Source organism: Carassius auratus, chromosome 22 (assembly GCF_003368295.1).
Source record: "Carassius auratus strain Wakin chromosome 22, ASM336829v1, whole genome shotgun sequence".
Taxonomy (NCBI): Eukaryota; Metazoa; Chordata; class Actinopteri; order Cypriniformes; family Cyprinidae; genus Carassius; species Carassius auratus.
In genome coordinates, this window is record NC_039264.1 from 26,052,013 (window position 1) to 26,069,575 (window position 17,563).

Genomic DNA, 17,563 nt, shown 5'->3' on the forward strand with positions numbered 1-17,563 from the left:
TTTATCGCCAAAGAGCAAGCCCTAAGCGTTCAATTGTATGGGGTCAATTCGCAAACAAACATTTTTGGGGATTTTCTTGTAATTTATATTTTGGAGTTTATGGTAAATATATGACTTTATTTGCTTAACATGATACAGGTAGGATTTCACACTGAAACACTTTTTTCCGTATTTCATGTCCCTTTTTTAAGTAAGTCTTTTTTGCAAAATAAACACCTTTATGATGCAATACTACCAGCTCACTAATAAAAAACCCCACAAACAATATAAAATTAAGTTGAAACAGTTGTTGTTTAAGCAGTAGAGAGTATTCATGGTTTTGGGAAACACCAGCTCCAATCAAGACTTCAGTTCAGAAGATCCTTTATTTGAAGAGAAACATACTGATGAAATTGAACATATTTAAACATCTTGACCACATTCATTTATTGCATATTGTTTTACATATTTATTTTTTATATCACTTGTTTTTATTTTGTTGTTTTTGTCATGTGTCACCCTGTCTGTGCACTGTAAGGTTTCTTTCACTATAAGACAATTCCCATGTGCGTTTAAACATAGTTGGCAATAAATTCTGAAGTTTACATGGATTTTAAGTGCATCGAAACAATGGAGTGCAGGGATGTTTCTGTATATGTAAGTGTCACCATATACAGTTTTCCCAGAATTATCATTAAAAGTTAAGACCGTTTTTTGCATGGGATACCTTTTAAAGACACCCACACTCATACTATACCACAAGAAGAAATAAATAAATGAACACATACAACTGTCAACCTGAGCAATAATATTTTTTTACAATACCAACTTTTTCTCCACCATACTTTTGTGAACCTATTATTTAGACATATCTCCGATCTAGAGCAATCAAGTACAACGGACAGTAATTGAACGTCTTCCTCAAGAAACAGATCTTTCAAATCACTATATTGTCAGAGTATTTAGTTTAGATCAACAATCTGAAGTGATCATTTAAAGAACAACAAGATTCAAAAATGAGAAATTATCAATGCAGTGTTGATTATTTCATAAGATTATTTTAGTCTGATTATTACAAAGCAAAAGAGATCTAGTGTTTCCCATAACCAGAAATGCTCTCTACTGCTTTAACAACAATTGTTTCTGGAAGAAAAACTCTAATAACATAGTGGAGGTCCCTTACATAGTGATTTCATAGTAAATTATGTGAGTGAATCTCCTTCATTCATTGAACATGTCTCTGATTCATGTAGATCTCATTTTAAATCTGTTGTCTTTTGTTTGCAGCCAGTTATGACAGATCAGTGATTGTGAACAATCACTCCAAAAACTGCATCCGCTTTGTGGTCAGATCAACTCAGGCCGACTACATCAGTATTGAGAAGAAAGATGGGTGAGAACAATCATACAATATCAGAAGGACACTGTTTTACAACACAACTTTAAATCAGGTTGATATTGTATAATGTCTCTTGTTTCTCTCCTCTCAGGTGCTACTCTTCTCTTGGCAGAACTGGTGGCAAGCAGGTGGTCTCCTTCAACACGGCATCGATCAGCATGAGCTCAGTCATGCCCTGGGCTTCTACCATGAGCAAACCAGGAGAAGTTGTGACCAGTACGTCAAGATCATCAAGATCATAAATGCAACATTTTCTCATGAGAGCCAGATTCATATTAAAGAGGACAAGATTTCATTAGTCATCTTTTTCTCATCGTTCATTATTTAAAACAAATCCAATTAAATAACTAAAAGAAAATATAGATTTTAATTTTTTCGATAAAAGCCTAAATGTTGTTATTTTAGGTTTCTGTTATAGTTTCACTGGTAGATACCAGATAGATATAGTAAGCACAAGTACATTATGTGTACATTTTCATTATTAAACATTGTGTTGGAGAGAAGTCGTCTTCCATCACTGTTTTTATTATGTTCTTATTGCTCTTATGCATTTTATAATATTTACATAGGGCTTGCTGGTTGATGGCAGGGTCTTAAAGGAAGGATAAATTAGAAGGGGAGCTCTAATTTTAGCTAAATTTATGGAAATGTTTGTGAAAAATTATGTAAAATTATTTTTTACACACTCACACCGAGAGTATGGAAAATGGAGCACAGCTGGAGGAAAACAAAACTAGTGGTATTTTATATTGCTTGGTGGGAAAGTAAACTATCCTAAATAAAAGCATTAAAAACTGCTAGATCTGATTACTTTTTGTCTCTTTTAGAAGAAACCAAACATAACCCCAGGTATTTATTCAATACAGTGGCTAAATTAACGAAAAATAAAGCATCAACAAGTGTTGACATTTCCCAGCAGCACAGCAGCAATGACTTTATGAACTACTTTACTTCTAAGATTGATACTATTAGAGATAAAATTGTAACCATGCAGCCATCAGCTACAGTATCTTTTCAGACAGTACACTATAGATCCACTGAGGAACAGTTCCACTCATTCTCTACTATAGGAGAGGAAGAATTGAATACTTGTAGAAGAACTTGTTAAATCATCTAAACCAGTGTTTCTCAAACTTTTTCAGCCCAAGGACCACTTTATCTTCCAATTCTTTTCTGAGGACCACCTAACAGAATCCCACTCTAACACGCCCCCCAAAACCAACAAAATAGGAAGGATAAGCTAAATTTACATTTGATATGCAACAGTTTCAAGTCAGAAACTAATTATTCAAACACAAATGCAATGATATGATCAGAAATTATTATATTAATGTTTATTTAATTTGAAAAAGTAAATGTGAAATGAGTTGCAGCTTAATATGAACAACAAACTGCACATGTGGAAAAAAAACTGCAATTAAACATACTGTAACAGCCTAGGTCCCACTTGCCAACATGCCATTCCAAAGAGCCATTAGTTTAAAACTGAGGTGGTGGGTATAGGAAGTCTATGGTTGTAACTAGGTAACAATAAAATGATGAAAAGAATGTTCCCCTCAATGTCCAATATCACTGAAATTACTGGGATTTTACACATGAAACAAAAACTAGTACATTACAAAACTAATAGATCTGTGGATTTTAGATTTTGAGATTTCCATCTAAAACTTAAAGTGAATATTAATGAGACGGGTAGTGCTGCTTATCACACATCAGTTTCTGAATGTCTGGCTCCAAAGAGGAGAGTTTCAGTCTCATACTAGACTCCACGTTTAGTCTGTTGCGCTGTTTTGTTTTCAAACCAACCAGTGTGGAAAACCCAACTTCACAGTTATATGGAGTTGGGAAGGGCATGAGCACTTTGAGGGCAGATTCTGCAAGTTATTAAAACAGAATTGCAAGAACTGTTTCGCAAGTACATTAAAAATCTGCTTAATTGACGATTTTAAAAACACTTGACTAGTTTAGGTCATTTTTTCGCGGACCCCTAGGGGGCGATCGCGGACCACACTTTAAGAATTACTGATCTAAACCAACAACATGTACACTATGTTAGACCCTATTCCATCTAAGCTCATAGAAAAGGTGTTTCCAGAAGTCAAAAATCCCCTTCTGACTATTATTAATTCCTCATTGTCATTAGGATATGTCCCCAAAACCTTTAAACGGGCTGTTATTAAGCCTCTCAAAAAACCACCACTTGACCCCAAAGAAGTTCGACGCTATTGACCACAACATTCTTTTGCATAGACTTGAAAACTTTGATTGCATTAATGGAAGTTCATTAGCATGGTTTAAATTGTACTTCTATGATGTTTAAATTAATTACATTTAATTTAGATCAAGAAAATCCACACTATACATAAGGGTGAACATCTGAAGAACCAACATCGGAAAGACCAAATAAACATTTTGTCCAATTATTATACTGCATCCAAACTACCTAAACTACTTTTTCTTTTCAGTGCTCAATATTCTGTGGACCCTCCTGTATGCTACAATTGTGGGACTTTAGTGTTAAAACCAATATATAATGTAAAGTTGTATTTTCTGTTTCTGCAGGGATTTGGACTAATAGGTGAGGTCAGAGTTTCTTCCCTTTGGTTACACACATTAGTCTTTGGACACTAAGTCTCTACACATAATCCACCAGCAGAACCACCTACTCAGGTGAATATAAAGTCCAGGTCTGACAGCACAGAGACAGCAAAGCTCAGCACAGAAGCATCCTGAACATTTATATACACTGAGACAACATGGACACAAGAGCCTCCCTCTCCATCCTGCTGCTGCTGTTTGGCGTCTCACAGGCGTCTTCTCTCATGGTAAAATCCATCTAGTCTTTTCCTTAAATTATGAATGTTCCTCAAATAAGTCATTTTATCATCTCTGTTTCTGCCTCCAGGAGGAAAGGTTTGAAGGAGTGTTTGTGTCAGAGCCTGAACCTCTGGACATCACTACAAGGATTTTGGAGTCCAATAATGGTCAGGCACCTTGTAGATTCCTTGTAAATGCATCAGTGTTTCAGAAAATAAGGGTAAAAAACAGTCAAGATGTATAAATAGGTTTTACTATTTCATAAATATGTTTCTCTTTAAATACAGGATCTTCTGAAGTCTTGATTGAAGGAGATCTGGTGTTTCCCAAAACCAGAAATGCTCTCTACTGCTTTAACAACAACTGTTTCTGGAAGAAAAACTCTAACAACATAGTGGAGGTCCCTTACGTCGTGAGCAGTGAATTCTGTGAGTGAATCTCCTTCATTCATTGAACATATCTATGAGTCATGTAGATCTCATTTTAAATCTCTCGTCCTTTTTGTTTGCAGCCAGTTATGAGAGATCAGTGATTGCGAACGCCATGTCCACCTTTCACTCCAAAACCTGCATCCGCTTTGTGGCCAGATCAACTCAGGCCGACTACATCAGTATTGAGAACAAAGATGGGTGAGAACAATCATACAGCATTAACAAGAAACATTTATCAGTCTTTATTTATATAAATAAATAAATAAATAACCTCTTTACTTCTTCTCTCCTCTCAGGTGCTACTCTTCTCTTGGCAGAACTGGTGGTCAGCAGGTGGTCTCCTTCAACAGGCAAGGCTGTGTGTATAACGGCATCGTTCAGCATGAGCTTAATCATGCCCTGGGCTTTTACCACGAGCAAACCAGGAGCGATCGTGACCAGTACGTCAAGATCAACTGGCAGAACATCTCTCCTGATATGGCCTACAACTTCCAGAAACAAAACACCAACAACCAAAACACTCCATACGACTACACTTCCATCATGCATTATGAAAGAACAGCCTTCTCCATCCAGCCCGGGCTGGAAACCATCACACCCATTCCTGATAGAACAGTACAAATTGGACAGAGGCAGGGAATGTCCAACATCGACATCCTGAGGATCAACAAGCTGTATGGATGTTGAAGATGACACATTTCACACAACCAAAGCACAATATCAGGATAGTTAATATGTAGATGAAAATTGGTGTAAGGTTATGTTTTTGTCTTTTGATGGTGTTGAATTTCTGAAATGTGTGTTGGGAAAAATAAAGCTAAACTGCAAGACAAACTCATGTTTTCTTTATAATTCATCAGTGTCACATTGATTATGTGCTTGATTATTATAGATTAGAAAAGGAGGGCTAATCACTGCTTAATACCTGGAGTATATTAGTGCTCAATTCTCCGTTTTATTTTCGCAGTTGATGTTCCATATTCAGGGAATCTGTCCTTTAAAAACTTTAGCCCGATATTAATAAAATTACTGATATACAGTTTAAAATTAACCTTCTCTGAATAATTGTGTAAATTACATTCCCTTCATGATGCATGCTATATCATTTTAATGTGCAACGGAATATCACAGTTAATGTTTGTGGTTGTTTGATTGTCCTACTAATGTAAAAGTGTTAATATTTTCACAGTGGAAAATGTGAAACACTACCAGGGTTTTTAAAATCATATCTGCTACTTGTCACTCATAAGCTTTTGTGTCAACGCTACTCATGTCTCAATCACCAAATTAAATTGCAAGTTATTTTTGCTAATGGAAGGTACTGTTAGGTCCAAATATATATTTGGAAACAGGAAGCATTTTTATTTTTTTAGCTGTTGACCGAAACATATTCAAGTCACAGTTATGGTTACAGTTATATAATTGTAACAATAAACTCAGGTTCAGCTGTGTTTGAAGGAAGGAGACCGGTGTACTGAGTCGGGTCGGTGTCGGGTCGGGCCGGTGTACTGACTGGGAATTTATTATAAACTCAAAAACAAACAATTTCGCACCACACGCGCATACACTTCATTCACTTCACGGTTTTCAATTTACAGTGCTTTCTTCTCTCTGGCTTCCCGGTCCCACGAGTCCTCAGCTCTCTCGCCGTCTCTCAGCTGTCTTAAATACTGCCTCCCCAACGCTAATCACAGCAATCAGAACCAGGTGTAAGTCGTTTTCCACTTGACCCACTTACCACCACTCATCTCCTTGCCTTCTCTCCCGTCGCAGACCTCGCTGAACCACGCCTCCCATGCCACAATAATGAATACTGGATTAAAGTCAGTGCCCCTCTCTCGACATTTTGCTTATACGATGCTCCAGCAAAGCCAAAAGTATTGTGAAGGACCCCACCCATCCTTCCCCAACAGTCTCTTCCATCTCCTTTTATCAGGAAGACTGTGCTACAGCATCAGAGCCTGCTCCGCCAGACTTCTCAACAGTTTTTTCCCCCAGGCTGTAAGAGCCCCGAACTTTAAATCACCCACCCTCCTCTGAAACCCCATACAAACCCCTCCCTCCCCATTATAAGCATGAGCATATTACTGTACACCTTTTGGTTGTCGTCTTCTTTTGTTCCAGATCACTTTCATAACCTCTATCACTATCATAACCTCATAAACAAGCTACAGTATAGATGTCTGACGGCCAAATTTACACAATTACTACTATTCGCTTTTAAAGACATTACGAAGTGTCTTGCCAATGTAATTCCAAACTGATGGTTCTGTGGGGTTACTGTTAACACATATGTATGTTCAATTAATTTTGGAGCAAGAACCCCCATAAGGAACCATACCGGCAAGGATAAATTGTGTTCAGTAAACTCAAGTAACTTGCCAAAGTGGTCCTGTCTGAACTAGTGTTATATCCGTGTTTCTGTTTTGTCTCTAATATTGTTCTGCTTTTATCACTAACCCAATGATAGTGTCACGGATTTGTCAGGTCCTCCTGCATTCACAACCAATTGCACCAGATCACAATCACCTGTCTTTTAATTTGCAGCTCCTGTCACTCCTCATCACACACTCACTACAAAGGCCAGCCACAAACACCAAGACACTGTCTGGTCTCCTCTATGTTGCCTAGAGTTACTGTGTAGAATAAACCTGACTCTCTCTTACCCCTTGGAGAATTATATCATCATCGTCAAGTGGATACTTTAGAAAACCAACTACCTTTCTACTTTTGGTGGCTCTGGAGTGTGTCTGTGTGCCTGCGGCATCTCCCTGGACTTCCATTCATCTCTCATTTGCTAAATATTCCCATCCTTCTATGGCTAGAACAGGTCCGTGGTGCTAACATTTTTACAAAATTTGATTTACTTAGTGCCTATAACTGAATCAGAATATGTGATGGTTACAAGTGGAAGATGGCGTTTGAGACCCATACTGGCCACTGGGAATACTTAGTGATGCCATATGACCTCGTCAACGCACCGTCCGTGTTCCAAGATTTCATGCGTACCATATTTTGTGATCTGCTGAACCGCTTTGTAATTGTCTACATTGATGATATTCTCATCATTTCTAGTTATCCTGTTGCCCATATCCTGCATGTGAAAGAAGTCTTGGAACGGCTACGTTGACACACCCCTCTTTATCAAGGCTGAGAAATGTGAGTTCCATAAATCAACGATTAAATTCCTTGGCTATGATATGTCCAAACGTGGAGTGAGTATGGATGAGGGGAAGGTCGACACCATTAAGAACTGGCCAAAACCAACCGCAGTGAAAGACGTTAAAAAATTCCTATGGTTTGCCAACTTTTACCACAGATTCATCAGGAACTACAGTGTCATTGTCGCCCCACTGACATCGGCGTTAAAGGGTGAGCCCAAACATTTGAACTGGAGTGACGAAGCAGATATGGCATTTAACAGTGAAGAAAGCTTTCTGTGAGGCACCCGTTCTAATTCATCCTGACCCTAACAAGTATTTTACTGTTGAAGTCGATGCTTTCTCTACAGGTGTCGTAGCTGTACTTTCCCAGCAACAGGGGAACCCATGCCGTCTTCATCCTTGTACCAATTACTCCTACAAGTTCAACCCGGTGGAGAAGAATTATGACATCGGTACTGACAGATCATAAGAACCTGAAGTATCTATGCAAGGCAAAGAAACTAAACCCTCAACAAGCCAGGTGGGCCCTCTTTTTTACAAGTTTTAATTTCACCATCTCGTATCGCCCGGGGAACCAGAACTGTAAGGGAGATGCCCTGTCTAGACTGTTTTCCTCAGAGGATGACACCTCACCTCCGAAACCATCCTGCCTGAAAAGGTGTTTGTATGTCCTATAGAGTGGGGTAAGGAAGACACCATCCCCGACATTCCAAATGCTCCGCCAGGTTGTCCAGTTGGTCTCAAGTATGTACCCTTGCAACATCGGACACCGCTAATAACCAAAGCTCATGTCTCTCCAGGCACTGGACATCCCGGCATCCATCAAACCCTCTCGGTGCTAAAACATTGCTTCTGATGGCCCAACATGGCAGAGGACATCAGAAGGTTCATGAGGGGGTGTAAAGAGTGTGCAATGGCAAAAACACCTAAAAATCTGCCCTCTGGAAAACTCCATCCTCTTTATATCCCACGTCGTCCCTGGTCACATCTCGAAGTGGACATTGCCACAGATTTGCCCCCATCTCGAGGTAACACCTGTATATTCGTGGTGGTGGATTGATTTTATAAAATGCTGAGACTGATACCCCTTAAGGGATTACCGATTGCCATGGAAAGTGCTGAACTTTTATTTCAACATGTGTTCAGATATTTCGGCATCCCTGAGGACATAGTTTCAGATAGAGGACCACAGTTCATCTTTCTAGTGTGGAAATCATTCTTCAAACTTCTTGACGTGTCCATAAGTCTCTCCTCAGGCTATCACCCCCAGACCAATGGCCAAGTGAGTCGCTTCCTCCAAACATTCTGCCATAGCCACCAGTGCCCGGTTGCATGAAACTCCTTAAGTGAGGGTTTCCCTGAGGGAGAAAAATTCCCTGAGGTAAGGGATTTCATTAAGAGCATTGCAAGAAACCTCTTAACTATTACCCTTACCTAAGTGTTTATACTAAGTGTTTCACAGTAGTTTCTGACAACATACTGCAAAGATTGCTGTGGTTGCTATAGTTACTACCTCTAACAGTAAACAGAACATAAAGAACCAAACCCTTGCTAAAATCACACTTGTATTAATATTTTTTTGCTATGGAGAGTACAAACATAACAGAAAACCAAAAAACGTAAACCAAACTGGACAGAGGACGAAAAGGGAATTATTGTTTTCGTAAGTGGTTATAGTAATAATAATAATAATACTTTTCAGCCTTTCATCAACCATTCATCGTCTCCAAGGGATTATTACGATCATTAAAAACATGCCTTGGTATTTCCTCCTCTTCAATTAACACTAAATCAGTTACGTATTTTGAGTTTAAGTTGACTTAAGGGAGCTGTTTTGGTCCCTTAAATTTATAAAGGTGAAATGGTCACTAAGGAATTTGTAGCAACGCTTAAGGGAACACAGATGATTAAGGGGAAAAACTTAATAACAGCCTCAAGTTCCTTAAGGAAACCCTTAGGATTTTTTTCTTGCAACCCAAGTTTCACTAAGGGTACCCTTAACCTCATATCTAAGGGATTTCTTAGCTTAAGGAATTTCATGCAACCGGGCACAGGACTCTTGGAGCCAGTTCCTGCCATGGGCCGAATATGCACAAAACTCTCTTCGCCAACAGACCACCGGCCTCTCCCCCTTTCAGTAGGTGCTCAGCTATCAACCGCCCATGTTCTTGATGACCGAGGAACCCAGCGAAGTAACATCTGTACAGCACTGGTTCCGAGAGAGCGAGAGGGTCTGGGACTCAGCACACCATCATCTCCAGACAGCTGTTCGTCGCAACCAGTGGCAGGTGGACGCTAGACGTGCCCTGGCACCCAAATTCAAAGTCGGGGAAAAGGTGTGGCTATCGACACAGAACATTCGTCTCCCCCTGCCCTGCCGGAAGCTGAGACCCAAGTATATAAGACCATTCATCGTCATCATGGAGGTCTATCCGGTAGCCTTCCAGCTCTGTCTCCCTCCACACTACCGGATTCACCCCGTATTTCACGTTTCACAACTCAAGCCACCCCCCCCCCCCACCTCTTGACGAAGAAGCCACCATCTATTAAACCCATCTGATTCAACTCATTCACATGGGTTTGGGAACCACTGATCTACACCATCCGGCATCCATGGGTCCAATGGTGTCTGGGTGAATCAGATGGAGTAATTAGGGAGACAAAGAAAACGTGCAGTTTGGGGTCCCAGGAGCAGGTCTTGGGAACCCTGACGACATCCTCAATCCAGAGTGTCTCCGGCTGGAGTACCTGGTAGATTGGGAAGGTTTCGGTCCCCAGGAGCACTCTTGAGAACCCTGGGACGACATCCTCAATCCAGAGCTCCTCCTCCCCACCCTGGTAAACCCAGCACCAGATCTCTGCGTTCCTCATGAGCGGACACTCAGGGCGGTGGTACTGTCACGGATTTGCCAGGTCCTCCTGCACTCACAACCAATTACCCCAGATCACAATCACCTGACTTTTAATTTGCAGCACCCGTCACCCCTCATCACACACTCACTACAAAAGCCAGCCACAAACTCCAAGACACTGTCCGGTCTCGTCTATGTTGCCTAGAGTAACTCTGTGGACTAAACCTGACTCTCTCTTACCCCTTGGAGAATTCTCTCCTCAATTGTCAAGTGGAAACTTTGGAAAACCAACTACCTTTCTACTTCTGGTGGCTCTGGTGTGTGTCTGTGTGCCTGCAGCGTCTCCCTGGACTGCCATTCATCTGTCATTTGCTAAATATTCCCATCCTTTCTAATAATTCAATTCAATAAATTCAATTCTAATAATTCAATTCAATAAACTGTCCTGGCTTTGATTTAACATCTGTCTCCGTTGTCTTCTGTGTGTGACACATAGCTGCTTTACGGAACTTAGTTTCTAGTTCTAGTTTAGTCTAGCAATTTCTTGTTGCCTTGTTTGCTGTTTCCTTATTCCTGCCTGAGTATCTTGGATTAACCATTGTCACAATTTTTTTTTTTTTTCAGAGATTAAGGAAAATGTATCAATATAGCTAATATCATAATAGGCACATTAAAAACATTTTTTTGTTGCATAAACAAAATAATTTATCATCTGAACTACAAAGAAAAATACGCAACTGTAAAATAACATTTTAAAATCAATTCAAGTTTATGTGTATAGTGATTTTTACATTACAAATTGCTGCAAAAAAAATAGTTTAAATATTATTTAGTAGTAGCTTATCAGTGGTAACTCAGTTTATGTACATATGGTAGAAATGTACAGAAAAATCAATTAAAGACGTAATCAAGCAGACGATGAACACTATTAACAGCAATTATTGTACGATGCAATCAAACTTTAAGTAAAATTTGGTAGTTCTGTATGTTGTTTCAGGATTGGCATCATTTGAAGTCCTCTGAGGGGTTGGTTTTTATGTATTTTTTTTTTGTTATGTAACCACCACTAGTAAACTGTAAGTATATTACAAATGAATCCTCTCCCTGTACACCACTGTTTTTGGCACTTAGTAAAGTCCATTTTAGTGGATTACTTAAACTAACCAGGGTATTTGATGTTACTTTTAAAGGTTTTGGACCAACAGGTGAGGTCTGAGTTTCCTCCCTGAAGGTACACACATTTTAGACTCTTGATGTTAAGACCCTACCCATAATCCTCCAGTAGACCTACCTACTCAGGTGAATATAAAGTCTTGACAGAATCGCTCACAGACACCAAAGCTCAGCACAAGAGCATTCTGAACATCTCTACACACTGAGACGACATGGACACAAGAGCCCCCCTCTCCATCCTGCTGCTGCTGTTTGGCGTCTCACAGGCGTCTTCTCTCATGGTAAGATCAGGTCTAGACTTTCCCTTAAATTATGAATGTTCCTAAAAAAGTTATTTTATCATCTCTGTTTCTGCCTACAGGAGGAAAGGTTTGAAGGAGTGTTTGTGTCAGAACCTGAACCTCTGGACATCACTACAAGGATTTTGGAGTCCAACAATGGTCAGGCACCTTGTAGATTTCTTATAAATTCATCAATGTGTTTCAGAAAATATGGGTAAAGTGCAGTCAAGATGTAAAGATATGTTTTACTATTTCATAAATATGTTTCTCTTTAAATACAGGATCTTCTGAACTCTTGATTGAAGGAGATCTGGTGTTTCCCAAAACCAGAAATGCTCTCTACTGCTTTAACAACAACTGTTTCTGGAAGAAAAACTCTAACAACATAGTGGAGGTCCCTTACATAGTGAGCAGTGAATTCTGTGAGTGAATCTCCTTCATTCATTGAACATATCTATGAGTCATGTAGATCTCATTTTAAATCTGTTGTCCTTTTTGTTTGCAGCCAGTTATGAGAGATCAGTGATTGCGAACGCCATGTCCACATTTCACTCCAAAACCTGCATCCGCTTTGTGGCCAGATCAACTCAGGCCGACTACATCAGTATTGAGAACAAAGATGGGTGAGAACAATCATACAGCATTCAGCATTTTTAGAGAACGTTATCCTATCTTTGGGAGAACGTTCTGGGAACAAAAATAAAACTACCTGCTAAAAACATTGTTAGAACAATGGTAATGTTCTTAGAACATTTTTAGAACAAAATAATTCTAGCTGAGTTAACAAGAAACATTTATCAGTCCTTATTTATATAAATAAATAAATAATTAATCTCTTTACTTCTTCTGTCCTCTCAGGTGCTACTCTTCTCTTGGCAGAACTGGTGGTCAGCAGGTGGTCTCCTTCAACAGGCAAGGCTGTGTGTATAACGGCATCGTTCAGCATGAGCTTAATCATGCCCTGGGCTTTTACCACGAGCAAACCAGGAGCGATCGTGACCAGTACGTCAAGATCAACTGGCAGAACATCTCTCCTGATATGGCCTACAACTTCCAGAAACAAAACACCAACAACCAAAACACTCCATACGACTACACTTCCATCATGCACTATGAAAGAACAGCCTTCTCCATCCAGCCCGGGCTGGAAACCATCACACCCATTCCTGATAGAACAGTGCAAATTGGACAGAGGCAGGGAATGTCCAACATCGACATCCTGAGGATCAACAAGCTGTATGGATGTTGAAGATGACACGTTTCACACAACCAATGCACAATATCAGGATAGTTAATATGTAGATGAAAATTGGTGTAAGGATATGTTTTTTGATGGTATTAAATTACTGAAATGTGTGTTGGGAAAAATAAAGCTAAACTGCAAGACAAACTCATATTTTATTTATAATTCAATGTCAAGTTTGAGAAAATGCTTGACTATTATATATTATGAAGAGGGGCAATCACTGCTTAGTACCTGGAGTATAAGAGCACTCAACTCTCCGTTTCATTTTCGCAGTTGATGTTCCGTATTCCCAGTCAGGGAATCTGTCCCATAAAAACTTCATCACGATATTAATAAAAATACTGACATACAGTTTAAAAAACTGTTTAAACGACATTCCTTTCATGATGCATGCTATATCGTTTATAATGTGCGATGAATATCACAGTAAACGTTTGTGGTTTTTTGATAGTCCTACTATGTAAAAGTGTTAATATTTTCACAGTGGAAAATTAAACACTGTGAGGGCTTTTAAAATCATATCTGCTATTTGTCACCCATAAGCTGTTGCATCAACGCTACTAGCGTCTCAATCACCAAATTATATTTTAAGATAGTTTTGCTAATGGAGAGGTACAGTTAGGTCCAAATATATTTTGACACAGGAACAATTTTTATTTTCTTAGCTGTTGACCGAAACATATTCAAGTTACAGTTACATAATGAATACCCATCCTTCCCCAACAGTCTCTTCCATCTCCTATCATCAGGACGACTGTGATACAGCATCAGAGCCTGCTCCGCCAGACTCTTCAACAGTTTCTTCCCCGAGGCTTTAAGAGACCTAAACATAAATCAGCCCACAATCATCTTAAACCCCATTCAAAACCCTTCCTCCCCATTATAAGAATGAGCATATTACTGTGCACCTTCTGGTTTCGTCTACTTTTGTTTCAGATCACTTTCATGACCTCTATCACTATCATAACCTCATAATCAAGCTACAGTATATAAGTCTGACAGCCACATCTACACAATAACCACTGTTTGCTTTTAAAGACATTACTTAGTGTCTTAATTGTCTATGTATTTCTAAACTGATAGTTCCATGGGTTTACTGTTAAAGCACTTGTATGATCAATTAAATTTGGAGCAAGAACCCCCATAAGGAACCATACCACCCAAAGATAAATTGTGTTCAATAAACTCAAGTAACTTGCCAAAGTGGTCCTGCCTGAACTATTGTTATAGCTGCTTTACCGAGCCATTCCGTGTTTCTGTTTTGTTTCTAGTATTGTTCTGCGTTTATCACTAACCCAATGATAGCTGCTTTATGGAGCCTAGTTTCTAGTTCTAGTTTAGTCTAGCCATTTCTTGTTGCCTTGTTTGCAGTTTCCTTATTTCTGCCTGAGTATCTTGGATTAACCCTTGTCTCGGGGCTCAGAATCTTTTTGTACCTCGTCTGGACTATTGCTCATGTTTCTGGATTACCCCTCTTGTCAAGCCTTCTGAATTCTGCTCACCGACCGATGACCTACGCCAGCCCTTGAAATACTCTTTGTCTTGTTTTATACATATCTGTTTGCTGATGCTCAACCCTGCCTGTGTATGACCATGTCTATGAATAAAAATTTGCTAATGGATCTGTACGTCTCACCTTTCGTTCACCCTGTTACAGAAAAAGGCCTCGATGTCTACGGAGGACAACAGTAGTGGATGATCGGAAGATCCTCTCTGCGGTAAAGAAAAAACATTTCACAACATCTAGCCAAGAGAAGAACCCTCTCCAGGAGGTAGACGTGTCACTGTCAAAGTATACAATCAAAAGAAGACTTCACGAGAGCAAACACAGAGGGTACACCACGAAGTGCAAACAAGGACAGATTAGATTTTGTATGAAAAAAAAAAAACACCCGGAGTGCTTTGGCAGTGTGAATAAACTCAATCGTGCAATGTCAGAACAGTTTCGAGAACATTTTTTCAGAGATTAAGGACAATTTATCAATGTAGTTTATATCATAATAGGCAGATTAAAAACATTTTTTTGTTGTTGCATAATGAAAATATTATATTATCTGGACTACAATGCAAATATAACATCTGGAGTACAAAGCAAAATACACAAGTTCTGTAAAATAAAATTCTAAAATCAATTCAATTCAAGTTTATGTGTATAGTGATTTTTACGTTACAAATTGCTGCAAAGAAACTTTACAGAAAAATAGTTTCTACATTATTTAGTGGTAGCTTATCAATGGTGACTCAGTTTATTTACATATGGTAGAAATGTACAGAAAAATAAATTAAAGACGTAATCAAACAGACGATGAACTCTATTAACAGCAATTATTGTATAATGCAATCAAACTTTTAACAAATTTGGTAGGTCTGTATGTTGTTTCAGGGTTGGCATTATCTGAGGTCCTCTGAGGGGTTGGTATCATCTAAAGCTTGTGTAAATCCTAGCTGTACATCCTTCTCAACATTGCTGGCCCAGATGCCATCGAACGAGAGCGTTCTTTCGCCTACGCTGCTGAAGTGTGCACGCCGGGAGATGGCGGAAGGATCATTACACCTGCCGAATCTCGAGAGGACCCCGAATGTTTGAAAAAAAAAATTCATGAAATATTATCATCACAAAGTAATGATGCCAGCGTGGATGCAGTTAGGAAAGTTTCAAATAGAATGCAGTATGTAAAGTCCCAGCCCCCCTCACAGACTATCACAAGGTGCAATAATTTTGGAGGCAGCCACGCAGCTAAGCGGGAAAAGTGTCCAGCATTCGGACAACAGTGTCACAGCTGCCAAAAGTTTAACCACTTTAAAAGTTGCTGCAAGTCTAAGCCGTGCAGCCAAAATAGGCAACATCCTAGACAGAAAACTGGCAGACAGACGGTTAATGAGATAGAAATAGAGGAACAAACACGTGAAGATGAAACGTTTTATGTGGATGGCGTTGAAGTTGACAGTCACGTTGATTGTGTGATTTTAAAAGCCATTGAAAAGGATGAAGGATTTGTCACAATGCATATAAACGGCAAGCCCACTGACATAAAAGTAGACACAGGAGCAAAATGCAATGTGATGTCACTTGACACTTTCAGGGGACTTAACAGCGGCCAATTACTTGTAAAGCAGAAGAACGCGGCTAGCCTTGTTGCCTATGGAGGCACCAGAATAGAGACCAGTGGCATCGCCACTCTTCGGTGCTGTTTAAATAGCAGAACCACTCATTGCCGTTTTTCATTGTGGACAGAGCAGTGCAACCACTGCTAGGATTTCGTGCATGTATGGACATGGGGGTTGTTAAAATGAGTTCAAACATACATCAGATCAGCGTGGAGAGCAGCACGGACTTCAGCTCACAGACATTTACACAGTACAAAGACCTGTTCATTGACGAGTTGGGAGAACTTCCGGTCACATACTCCATGATTTTGGATACCAGCATACAGCCTGTCATTCGCCCAGCTCCCCATATCCCCGTTGCAATGCAAGAAAGAGTTAAAGCTGAACTTGAACGTATTCAAAGCATAGGTGTCATAACACCAGTCACGCAACCAACCGACTGGGTATCGTCCATGGTGGCAGCAAATAAGAAGGATAAGCGGGAAATCAGACTCTGCATCAACCCCAAAGACCTCAACACCGCATTGAAAAGACCCCATCGCCCTATGCGAAGCGTTGAAGAGGTGGCAGCACAAATGTCCGGGGCAACAGTGTTTACTGTCCTGGATGCAAAGAATTAGTTCTGGCATACATCTTGACAATAAATCGTCACTGCTGACCACATTCAGCACTCCATTTGGACGCTACAGATTTCTAAGGATGCCCTCCAGCATAAATTCAGCAAGTGAAGTATTTCAGCGCTCCATGGAACAACTGTTTGCAGGTTACCCCTGCTACGATGACATCATCATAGGAGGCCGCGGAGTGGCCGAACATGACGCCAACTTGAGAAAGGTGCTCAAAAGGGCACGGGAAGTCAATCTCAGGTTAAACCCGAACAAGTGTAAATTTCACCTGGACCAGGTAGCGTACGTAGGCCACATCTTCACAAGCGTAGGCCTAAAAGCAGACCCGTCTAAAACTGCAGCGATCAATGACATGCCAGTGCCCACGGATGTGACCGCACTACAACGCTTCCTGGGCATGGTCAATTACCTTAGCAAGGACATCCCAAATCTCAGGGACATCGCAGGGCCCCTTAGGAAACTCACCTGCAAAGAGACAGAGTGGTGC

The 17,563-nt window shown here is 39.9% G+C and overlaps 2 protein-coding genes across 8 annotated transcripts in view; both read left to right on the forward strand.

Annotated features, from left to right (window-relative positions):
* LOC113040178 (zinc metalloproteinase nas-4-like) lies at positions 1-4,066 on the forward strand. 2 transcript variants are annotated; one of them, XM_026198479.1, is made up of 4 exons: positions 1-190; positions 1,267-1,372; positions 1,470-1,594; positions 3,941-4,066. In XM_026198479.1, the coding sequence occupies exons 1-4, from the start codon at positions 130-132 to the stop codon at positions 3,958-3,960; spliced, it is 312 nt and encodes a 103-aa protein (XP_026054264.1). In that variant the 5' UTR covers positions 1-129; the 3' UTR covers positions 3,961-4,066. The 2 variants fall into 2 exon arrangements, with proteins under 2 accessions (XP_026054264.1, XP_026054263.1); XM_026198478.1 differs by lacking the exon at positions 3,941-4,066 and having other exon boundaries at positions 1,470-2,110.
* Positions 4,055-17,563, forward strand: part of LOC113040175 (high choriolytic enzyme 1-like) — a 25,385-nt gene continuing 11,876 nt past the window's right edge. Inside the window, exons 1-5 of one of the 6 annotated variants that reach the window (XM_026198471.1) lie at positions 4,055-4,203; positions 4,284-4,362; positions 4,483-4,623; positions 4,707-4,824; positions 4,923-5,460. In XM_026198471.1, coding sequence (XP_026054256.1) covers positions 4,135-4,203; positions 4,284-4,362; positions 4,483-4,623; positions 4,707-4,824; positions 4,923-5,313 — 798 coding nt within the window. In that variant the 5' untranslated portion in view covers positions 4,055-4,134 and the 3' untranslated portion in view covers positions 5,314-5,460. Of the gene's footprint in view, positions 4,204-4,283; positions 4,363-4,482; positions 4,624-4,706; positions 4,825-4,922; positions 5,461-11,971; positions 12,097-12,176; positions 12,256-12,377; positions 12,519-12,601; positions 12,720-12,954; positions 13,481-17,563 lie in introns of those variants that run through there. The other 5 variants (XM_026198475.1, XR_003275161.1, XM_026198474.1 and 2 more) reach the window with 5 other exon arrangements.

Bases quoted from the DNA above. Each gene is read 5' to 3' on its own strand.
- LOC113040178 (XM_026198478.1), top strand. From the start codon at position 130: ATGATACAGGTAGGATTTCACACTGAAACACTTTTTTCCGTATTTCAT. The intron at 191-1,266 runs GTAAGTCTTTTT...TTTTGTTTGCAG, and splicing joins ATTTCATGTCCCTTTTTTAA to CCAGTTATGACAGATCAGTG. The intron at 1,373-1,469 runs GTGAGAACAATC...CTCTCCTCTCAG, and splicing joins AGTATTGAGAAGAAAGATGG to GTGCTACTCTTCTCTTGGCA.